Below are 11,526 nucleotides of genomic sequence, written 5' to 3'. Positions count from 1 at the left end.
CCTTAGTCAGACATGCTCTGAAAAGATATACAAGTATTTTCAGATTGTTTGAAAATAAATGGTGGCGATATTAGTACATCTATTTTTGAGATGCACAGTATTGAGGCTTATTTGAGAAATTTAAATGGAGCAGTGACCTCACTATCGGGGCACATTAACTCAAAATTGTGTCCAGATATCTGGATATTCTCTGTAACACTGACGTTACAGACCTCATTCTTTATTTGTTCAATAACTGGTATACAGGAGTAGCTCTACTGCTTCATAAGTTACAGATCTGAATCAGAATCTGCACATACAGCGTGTTATAGTGACACTAGGTTATGTAGATCAATTTTCTGGAAGATATGTAGTTATGAACTCTAACTAAATGGCAAACTGGTGGTTCAATTTTATAAAACAGCAAAGAGCAGTGAGTCAAATCTGTGCTCGTTCTCTTTAAACTTTGCGTGAACAGTATTTTTGTTAGTTTGTAAGTGATTTAAATTTTTACAAAACTATTGTATGCAAGATGAATCATTTTGCTCAGTTGAATGAACATAATATTGCAGGATGAATCCTTGCAGATACATTTTGGGCTGCTTTAAGGCTAATGAATAGTTGAGATGGATTTGACACTAGAGTTCTTAACACAGGTGCAGAGGGTAAGTATAATATTTAGTTCCTTATTGTTGTATAAGAACTTTATGTTTATAATAGCATAACATTATTGTAGGATGTTAATGCAACCAAATCTATTTAGTAAAACAAAATTCAACCTAAAATTCAAATAAGATCACAGTGCTGAATTGAAGAACATTGTCACTTAGAAGATAATAATTAATCACCAAGTCCTCCATTTAGATTTCACATCACTGAAGTCTTTCGCATACAGCACTGAGCACACTGCACAGTGCACCTGAAGGAGCCGCACTGCATACATGATAACAGCAAAAGCATACGAATAACATTAACAATGGTTACGTTGCATTGTAGTGTCTCATTAAACTATTCCAGTGAGCCAGCCGTGCACAATACCACAGCCCTGGAACAAGAACACCTAAATGGGATGCAAACATTGTTAATGTCATTAATTACACCTGTGTTTTCCTGCTATGACGTGTGAAAACTACTGCTGTTAGGAGGGCCCCTAAAGGCCTTGAACTGACCATGACCTTTTCCAGGTGTTTTCAATTACTGTATCAACACCTGCACTTTTAACCATGTTAAAAGTGCAGTGCTCCCTTTGTTTACTGCATGTCAATTGTTTTTTGGCAATTTGATTACTTGCAAATTTGCACCACTCAAGTACATTCAAAATCAAATTTTAAGATGTTATTTTAGCTTATGTTGTACTCACATTGTGCATATTCCTAAATAATGTTTGATCATACTACCACAGAGGAATTGACACAGAAAACTTGAAGGCAGGTAATGTTAATCCATGCAATAGGAATACTGTATAGAAATTGGGGTCAATATTGGCTCCCTAACAGCTCAATCCAGCCAAGGTTTTGTGTGTCCTATCATTGTCTGTAGTCAGCTATTTATTGGCTACAAACCTGAAATGCTGGGTAACATCTACAGTGGACAAGATTCTATCATAATTACTCTGATAATAGCAAGAGATTTTCAGAAATGTCCTGTCATGTTTTGTGTTTTTCAAACAAATTCACAGAAGAAGGTGTATAAAAAACACTGTCATATAATGAAATCTCTTCAGTGCATATGGCTCCAGCTCCCCCTACTGTACAAAATCTCACAATGTACATTAGATGCATTTAACGAACTCTGTTCTCTTTCTTTTAATTTTGCATTTTGTGTAATCTGGGCATGAGCAGTTCTTTGATTTGAATTTTTTTTTTTTTTACTATCTTTCTGCCATAAAAGCACATGACCTGTGAGTTTCTGTTATAATGACATCGAGAGCTTATTTGTTTATTTGTTTTGCACAATTTAAGACTATACAACATAACAAAAAAATAAATTAATAATATACAGTGCAGGAAGAGGCAAAAAAAAACACTGGGCTTATCTGAAGCCTCCAACTAGAGACAAGATTAATATAAAGAAATAATATGACTACATAATAGTGATAACAAAACAATTAGGACAATATAATATATAATAATAACAATACAGTAAATATATCAAAAAAGACGTGTGCGTGTGTGTTGCATGGTTAGTGTTTGTGAGGAGGATATTGATTTAAATATCTATAAAGACTTCTTCAAACAACATGAGTGGGAAAAAATGAAAAAACATAAAAACAGATACATGGACAACATGGGGATAAGCAATTACATGAGAGCAGATATATATATAGAGAGAGTATTATATATATATATATATATAGAGAGAGAGAGAGAGATAGTATTTTATATATATATATATATATAGTATTATATATATATATATAGAGAGAGAGAGAGTATATATATATATATATATATATATATATATATATATATATATATATATATATATATATATATATATATATATATAGTATTACATGTGTCATTGTAGTTGGATGTTGGTAGGACAACGAAAAGGTGAAGTGAAACCATATGTATCTGTCTTCTCAGTGTACGTGCCATGTATTTGTACATGAGGGGAAAAAAACAGGAAATGTAATAAACTCAGTGACGTCATTGGAGCGCGCCTCTGCTGGCCTTCGAGATGGGCTGACTCCTCTTAGCCTTGATTTCTCCACTTGTCCCTCCGCACATATCAACTTTGTTTTATAAAGAAAAGCCTGTTCGCGATGACATTTGGAGGTACGTCCACACACACCGACACACAGCAGCGACACCTCTTACAGGCATTGTGCTCATTGCCAGGCTGGTTGTGAGCAGAGTGTGAGTCAGGCAGTTCATGTAGCTAGCTGTTAGCTTCTGTTAGCTTCTGTTAGCCGTGAAGCTAACTAGCCGGAACCTCTGGGAGACATTACACTGATAACTACTCTGCTTCATGTAACATTACCTATCATTTTAACTCCTCTTCTAGCGTGTAGTGTTAGTGTAAGAAGTGCCATGTTGTCTCTTTATTGTGTTAACGGAGAACATGACGACTCCAGGTTGCTAGGTAACTTCAGCCAAGTCAGCCACTGAGCTAGCTGGCTAACGGTAAACACAGTGACTGAGAGGTGAGGTGTGGGAGGTTAACCTGGGGGAGAAAACTCTCTGGTGACTACGTTTATAAAGCAGAGGTGTATATGTCTTAGTGGTGCTGTTGAGGGGTTTGTTTCAGGAAGCAGGTTGACTGAGTTTTCTGGACAACTGTGCTTTAGTGAAACCAGGAACCCAGCTGAGTGTGAATCATGATGACTGATGTAAAACAAGTACAATGTGTGATAAATGAGTAAACCTGCTTCTTGGATCGAGCCCAAGAACTTAATTCAAGATTAATTACGCATGTTTCTGTTTACTTCTGTTGAATCAGGTGGGACTTTACACCACAACCTTAAAGGTCCCATATTGTAAAAAGTGAGGTGTTCATGTCTAAATGTGTCCCAGTTTGTTTCCTGTTGCAGTGTATGTTAATAACATCAGCTGACAGGAAGTTAACATGGACTCAAACTGTTGCCTAGCAATGCAATTCCGTTGAAATGCACTAAAACGGAGCGTTTCAGACAGAGGGTGAATACAGGTATATTCAAGCAGACCGGATGAGGAAAATAAAGTGTTTTTTGAACATTACAGCATGTAAACATGTTCTAGTAGAAACACATAATACAAGTATGAACCTGAAAATGTGCACGATATGGGACCTTTAACTCTCACAAGAACAGTTTCTATCCACAGGCCATCACTCTGATGAAGACTTAATCAGTCAAACACTGTCAGTAACCCTGTAACACGAAATATCTACTGCTGCTCCCATAGATTATAATTCTTGCAGTCTTTAATGCACATTTTTGCACATTTTAGATTATAATCTACAGTCTTTAATGCACATTTTTAGATTTTAATCTACAGTCTAATGCACATTTTTCTGTAATCTGCACATATCATCTGCCACGTTATGTACATATTGTAATATGTACATACCTGTCACTGTAAATATAAATCCTACTCAGTGTACATACAGTATATAGACATCTCCACATGTAAGATAAGATATTCCTTTATTAGTCCTGCAGTGGGGAAATGTGCAGTGTACAGCAGCAAAGGGGATAGTACAAAAAACAAGATGCATCAGCTAACACAGTAAAAAAGAGCTAAACAAAGTGTAATAAAATATGAACCATTTAAATAGAAGGAAGTATAAAAAAAGGAGCAGTATATACAGTATTGACAATAAACAGACTATTAACAAAATTGCACAAGTGGAAAATGATATTGCACAGTATGAATTACACCCGAATAGTACTGATAGACCACTGGTGTACAGTAAAGTGCAGTTCTTGTCAGTTTTTTGGTGCGTTTGTGGTCTACATGCTGTACATAATAATCCAGTCCACGTATATCCATCCGGTATTTATTTCTTTGCACTATTTATATTGTTTACAACTCCCGAACACTTGACTTGTATATAGACATTTTATTTTTCTTATTGTATTCTTTTATTCTGTTATTTCTATTCTGTGTGATTACATTGGGAGAGCTGGATAAAAAACAGAGTCAAATTCCATGTATGTATATACTTGGCGAAATAAACCTGATTCAGATTCTGATCTCTGTAGTAAAAAAATTAAATATTTAAAAAGGTTGCCAAGACTTAGTGGACCAGTCACAGCTGTACTGGAGCATGTTTGTCATTTTTATGTTAGAATAGAATCAATTTAATTACAGCAAACTGAGAGGTAATGGTGTCAGTGGTCAGACATTATTTTGCGAGCTTGTTGTAGGGTGCAGTATTTGTAGATCTACATGTGTGTGAGTTCAGTGTAACTAACATGCAGTTACTTGTACCTACTTATTTCCTGGGTGTACGTTTTTCACTGGAATTACATCCCTCTCAGATCATGATGAACCACATCTTAGCTTCTTACATTGCATAAGGAAAAGGAGACATGCGCTTGTCGCCATTGCAAATTGTATTTGAACCTCCGGTGGGTGAGTCATTTAAACTCGTGCTCTCCACCCAAGCCAAAGCCTAGTTAAGACTCCAAAGATACCAAATGTGTCTGAATATTCTTATTTTTATTGTTGAATTCAGTGTAAATCATGCTTAAGACATTTAGAAAATGTCCCTTTGATGGAATGGTACAGCCAAAAACCTTTGGGATTGTTTCACTAATTAAAACTTTATTATATTATGTAAGCATTATACAGCTTCAGAATCAGATTGATTTGCCATGTAATTACACAGAAATATAAACAACAGCTAGGAACAAGGACAAGAAAGCTGGACAAATGAAGGTAAAAAGTAGACAGGACTAGCAAAGAAATAAATACTGAATGGATATACATGGACTGGAAGATTGTTTGGAGATGTCTATATACTGTATGTACAGTGAGTAGGATATATATTGACAGTGACAGATGATATGTACATATACAAAAATGGGCATTAAAGACTGTAAAGTAATAGTCTATAACAGCAGCAGTGAATATTTGGGTGTTTTTGACAGTTTATGACTGATTTAAGTGTACATCAGAGTGACGGCGTGTGGAAGAAACTGTTCTTGTGTTTCTTCAGAGAAGATGTGGTCAAACAGATACAGAATATATGATACTGTCAGTGTGGAATAAGAGGGTTTTTCCACCTCCCAAATAGACGGGAACAACTGGATAAAGGGATCAAGGTGTGTGAATTTGGGGTGGGAAACAGGTCTGATGGGCGTCTTTTATGATACTATAACAGTACGTGAATATTTTCCGGTTTCTTTTCTCCTCTATGCCAGTAAACTGAATATCTTTGAGTTGTGGACAAAACAAGACATTTGAGGACGTCATCTTCGGTTTTGGGAAACACTGATCAACATTTTTCACCATTTTCTGACATTTTATAGACCAAACAACTAATCGATAAAATAATCAACAGATTAATCGACCATGAAAATAATCGTTAGTTGCAGCCCTTGTGCTTTCCATCCTGAAGCTAAAGATGGTTATATTTTTTCATCTAATTTGACATGTATATCAATCATTTTAACGCCGATGTGATGAGGCAGTATGTAACCTGGGAAAAGATTTGAATTGTACTTATAGATCCTTTTGTTTTTTGTTCTTTGTTCCAGGTGAATTGGCAGACAAGGTCAGCCAGGTGATTTCACAACTGGTTCCTGTGCGGGCTGACTGGCTTGCAAGTTTCAGTTCCTGTGCAGTACAGTAAAGCCACTCGCTAGGGTCAGAGGATTGCAATGAAACAAGGTCAGGAGCGCAACCAGGAGTGCCTGCCTCCTAAGAAGAGGGACCTCCTAGTTAGTAACAACAGTGGAGCTGGAGGGACAGGAGGAGGAGTTGGGGCTGCAGGAGGGGGTGGTGGCGGTGGCGGAAGTGGAGGTGGCAGTAGTGCTGGTGGTGGTGTTGGAGAAGATGAAGTGGTTTCCATCCAGAACTCTGCAGCCAACTGTGACACTCAGGGAGGGACCCCATCTGGAGAGTGGCTGCGAGCTCAGCCAGGTCTTCATTATGGAGTGGATAATCCTGAGGGCATACCAGCAGTGCCAGTTGACCAGTACAGTATGCTCTACAAAGTGGCTCTTCCATCTGTTACCTACTCACCTACCAGTCTTCACCCAGTGTTAAGCCACATCTCTCCAGCCTACACTGTACACTCTTCTCTCCTGCAGCATCCAGGCCTTTCCTATCCTCCTCTTGGTTACGCCCAGATCCCTCATTCCTCTCTCCAGTTTGTTAGTTCCCCTTATGCAGCGGTACCTTACGCTCTACCCCCTGGCTTTGTCCCGGGTTCATTAATCTCTCCCTCAGGCACCATTCCTCAGTCCCATGCTGTGTCCCACCTTGTTCCCTATCCATCTGTCATACAGGAAGGGGTTGTTTCCCCACCTCCCCAGGCCCAGGTAGCTGCTCATACCTTTGCCAAAGGCAGAATCAGCGGTGTCCCGCTGATGCTGCCTTCAGAGCAAGCTGCCCAGCAGCACCTTGGTACCCTAGGAGTCCTGCCCGCGACAGAGCTCGACTCTCGAGGGTTGCCGGTCTTCTATCACTCCCAGGGCGCCAGGGCTGCCACTGCCACCAGAGACCCCCACGGTGCCCAGCAGGAGAATGAACCAGAGATGAATGGAGGCGATAAAGAGCAGGGAACTAGGGTGGTCGTACTCGACTCGGCCTACACTGCCAGAAATGCACGTCTGCTGCAGGTAGCATCCAACTCTGTTGCCCAGGAGTACAGCCAAGACAGAGGCCTGCTGAACCGAAGGCTGGAGGAGAGGAGCTCACCGGGCCAGTGCAGCACTCCAGACAGCGACCTCGAGGTAAGACACACTGACTTCCTCCTAATGTGACTTTTGACTTCTGTTTATCTCTATTCCCAACTTTTAGCAGTAAAACAGTGATAGAATCATGCAAATGCAAAACCATTTTACATGGTAAGGGAATAAGAATAACCTGATTAACACTTCTAAATAGTCTAATCTAATCAATTTAATTTATAAAGCCTCAGGAGGCTTTACAATCTGTACAGCATACGACTCCCTCTGTCCTTTATGACCCTCAAAGCGGATGAGGAAAAATGTAACCCCAAAAAACAGGGAAAAAATGAAATACACAGAGGGCAGGTAATATAAGATTTTCCTTCTCCCTGCTCATTTTCAATCATTGCATGTGTATGATGTTATTACATATTGCAACTCATATTATGTGAATAATTTTGTGTTGGAAGTGTACACTAAAATTAATAAATTTCAGATAGAAAAAACAAGATTACTTGTTCATTTATTAGTTTGCTTTCTTAAAAGTTTTCAAGTGTGAGCATGTGAATGAAAAGGAAGTGTTAATTGTCAGAAAATCATTATCATCATTCAACACGGCAAGCAGCAGCATGACCAAAAGGAAACAATCATCATGTTGATCAAGGATTAAAATATCTAACATAATAAAAAATAACAATTTTTCAATGTTATAATAATCTAAGTTTATTTTGTATAGACATTTCAGTAGCCTACATTATTATTAAGTCTAGAGTATGTCAATGTCTTAACTGTACACCTTCTTACCTCAGTATTTGTGGGACTCTATCGCACGTGTTAATTTTAGACTCCGCTTCCTTCCTTTATCGTGTGCTGTGGGTCTGTAGGTAATTGGGCAATCTCTCACAACCACATTTGCCACTTTGTGCCAAAGCTGTATTATTTGTGGTTGCACGGAGATGCTCAGTGAAGCCCCAAGTACCTCTTTTGTGAAGGAAGAACGTTGATTCCTAAATAAGTAAAATAGTTTCAGTCCTCTTGGTTTGTTCTGGCTGGCATAATCAACGGCTAATTTCTTATTTGAATCAACCAAGGGAGAAACACTAACAATACCAAATAAAGGCCAGTGCAAGTAGCTGTGAGTAGCTGCAGATTCTCTTGTGATCTTAGGAAAATGTTTTAAAATAAGGAAACTCGTAAGACCGAAATTTTTCATTTTTAGCTACAATGTGCCATAAATGGCCGTTATAGTTTACATATGGCCGCCTAATTGAGAAGTCAAAAAAAAGTTTCTGTTGTCAAGAGCAATATTCAGGCATGTCATGCGTGCGTTGGATTGAATTTGAGGCTTGAAGGATGAGATGCTTAAAATGTTTATTTTATTTATTTACTGATACACACAGATATTTCACACTTACATGCTGTAATTCAGGCTGCTCTTGTGGGAAATTGATGTCTCGTTGGAAGTTGTGTCACAAGTCATTTTTGAATTATGTGTGTTTCTAAAAGTTGTCTGACTAACACTTCATTCCTTTTATTAACTTCCAGGTGCAGCAGGTGGTTGGTCGTTTTGTTTCCTCTAGCCAAGGTGGAGTGCGGAAAGAGGTCTCCTTTGCTCCCTTGAATCTCTCTCAGGGTGCCCAGAGAGCCAGAGATGTCCACGGAGAGAGCACAGGTGTAATTTCCGGACGGACTGCGTACACGGCCCAGGCTGCGAGTTACACTGATCCCAGACTGACCGGTCTCCAGCAGCAATCAGGACAACCAGGCCATGCTGTCATGCTTGCCAACGGGCAACCAGTTCTTATTCCCTTGGAGTATCACCTGCAGCATCACCCCCAACCACCACAGCAACACTACCCAGGGCAGGTTAATGATGCCTCAGCCAGCCATGCCTCTACCACCATGGCCTCCCTTAACCCAAGCTTTAAAGCCTCTGATTCTTCAGCCAGAGTGTGCCTCCTTGAAAGGGCGGATCCGACCGCAGCTCAGCAGCAGCTCCCCCATCAGGTCCCCCATCAGCCTCCTGTCCAGCCTACAGCAGATGTGACGCAGGCCTTAGCTTCGAGCCTCGCTCCTTCCTCGGCTCCCTCCAACCCGTCACACTTCATGAAGGGAGCCATTATCCAGCTGGCTACTGGGGAACTGAAGCGTGTGGAGGACCTGCAGACTCAGGACTTTGTGAGGAGCGCCGAGGTGAGTGGGGGGCTTAAGATTGACTCCAGCATGGTGGTGGACATCCGTGCCAGCCAACAGAGGCCAGGTCTTGTGTCGCTTCACTTTACTGTGGGGGAGCAGCAGAGCAAAGTGACCATCGATGTTCCCCCGGAGCACCCTTTTTTTGTGTTCGGGCAAGGCTGGTCGTCCTGCAGCCCCGAGCGCACCGCCCAGCTCTACGGCTTGGCCTGCCATCATCTGCAAGTAGGAGACGTGTGTGTGTCCATCACCCTGCAGCAGCAGCTTCAGGCACAGCAGCAGAAACAACCACAGCACCATCATTCACAACAGCAACAACAACAACAGCAGAACCTGTCCAGGACTTTGAGCAAAACCAACGCTACATCAGGACCTGGTCACCAGCTCATGGGGCCTCCTGCCCCTCAGCAGTCACGGCCTCCGTCTCATTTCAGGCTAGACCGCATCCACAGAGAAAGACAGAGGGATGGGGAAAATGCAGTCGATAAGGAGGAAGCCACACATTTTGGGGTTGTTGGGCACTCTGAGTCGCCCATCAGAACCAGTAGGACCTCAGCAGAGCATCCAAGGAGCCAGAGCAGTTACCACTTGCACACAGAGAGCTCTGCTTTTGCAGGGGCAGGGATGGGAGCAATGCAGGCTGCTCTAGGTGCTTCTCAGAGGCGCTGGTCTTCACCTGGCCTCCAAAGATGCAATATGAAGGGAGACGATGGGCCACGCCCTCAAATAAGCACCTCCGGCCACACAAGGCCCTCTTTCATCCCCCAGGAGGTCAAACTGTCCATTGAGGGGCGCTCTAATGCAGGGAAGTAGCATCACATTTGGTAGCAAATATAGAAGAGACTGCCATGAGTAAGAATGAGTCTGACAAGGAGAGAAAGAGGAAAAAAAGAGTGCGAATGTAGCCTCAGAATGTTTGAGATTTTGCACACCTAAAATATACAAAAATACAAGATCTATCTGGCGAGTTCTGGTTTGGTTCGGTTGTCACTCAGCCAAAGGATACGAGCCTGTGGTTTCCCAGCCAGCTGAGGTCTGACGGGGACATTACAAGCCGAGTAGAAAGTATGTAGCGGATGAAATGCCTACCATAGTCCTTGCACACTGCATTTCTCTTCCTCCCTCCCTCCTTTGTCGCCACTTCCTCATACCCATGCTTGGAGGTTACCATCGCATTCAGAACACTCTTGCTTCCTTTTTGACCAAACCGTCTCCTTGGAAGGACTATGAAGAATGTGTTTGTAGCACGGTGAAGCTACCAACTCTGCAGGTTCTGATGCATTTAAAAGATCCCAGCCAGTGATCTTCTATCTCCTCCATTCCTAAGATCCTGTTTCCTTCAAAAGCGTTTACCCAAAAAAAGAGCGGAGTTGCTGACATCAGCAGCTCCTGCGGTGATGTTGGCACTGTTGACGCTAACTGTCAGTGTATGTTACATTATGCTTCTCCGGCAGGAGTCTAAAACCTCTGCTGTCAGCAGAGATACTCCCCCCTCCTACCCCCCTCCTTCCTTTTCAGGAGGTCGGTCTGTAAAGAACGGGGTCCCCTCTCAGGCCAAGTGTGGCACGTCCCGCTTGTCTTACAATCGAAATAGTGATAAGTCAATCAGTGTGTCTGTTCAGCAATCAGTTTCCACTCAAAAAAACGAATTCAGCTCATGCCCTCTGGTGTAGGCTGAGGGTCCTAACGTGTGAGTGTGTTTGCATAAATGCCACAGATTGGATTAATGCTTTGCTCTCTAATGACTAGAGATATCTTGCATTCCAGTATCATCAGTGAGAATATCCATCACTTAACTTTTTCTCCTTTAGAGAATCACTTCTCATCCTGAGCGACACCCTCCCTCCTCCTCCTCACTATACCTCAAAGCTTTCCCGACCAGACCGGTGACCTTAAATGCAATTTTAAACGGGCGTAATTAACGGAGGAGGCACTGGCTGGTCATCACCAAAGCCACCTGTGGGAATGAGACATTACCTTGTCACATCACTGGCTGCAGGCCACTTTAGTCCTAGAAGACTGGAAGTTTG

General features: G+C 41.5%; 1 protein-coding gene across 1 annotated transcript; it reads left to right on the top strand.

Moving 5' to 3' along the window:
• Positions 1-2,628: 2,628 nt before the first annotated feature.
• atxn1l (ataxin 1-like) lies at positions 2,629-11,242 on the top strand. Its single transcript, XM_074618015.1, has 3 exons — positions 2,629-2,759; positions 6,167-7,366; positions 8,849-11,242. Exons 2-3 carry the CDS (start codon positions 6,290-6,292, stop codon positions 10,307-10,309), a joined length of 2,538 nt encoding a protein of 845 aa, XP_074474116.1. The 5' UTR covers positions 2,629-2,759; positions 6,167-6,289; the 3' UTR covers positions 10,310-11,242.
• Positions 11,243-11,526: the final 284 nt, after the last annotated feature.

This window comes from Sebastes fasciatus, chromosome 2 (assembly GCF_043250625.1).
Source record: "Sebastes fasciatus isolate fSebFas1 chromosome 2, fSebFas1.pri, whole genome shotgun sequence".
NCBI classification, from domain to species: Eukaryota; Metazoa; Chordata; class Actinopteri; order Perciformes; family Sebastidae; genus Sebastes; species Sebastes fasciatus.
The sequence above is the reverse complement of the archived record's forward strand: the minus strand, read 5'-3'. Positions and strand labels throughout refer to the sequence as shown.

What these genes read in the sequence shown, in the direction of transcription:
- atxn1l (XM_074618015.1), top strand. Translation starts at nt 6,290, where the DNA reads ATGAAACAAGGTCAGGAGCGCAACCAGGAGTGCCTGCCTCCTAAGAAG. An exon ending in CTCCAGACAGCGACCTCGAG is followed by an intron (nt 7,367 to 8,848) that starts GTAAGACACACT and finishes ATTAACTTCCAG; the next exon opens with GTGCAGCAGGTGGTTGGTCG.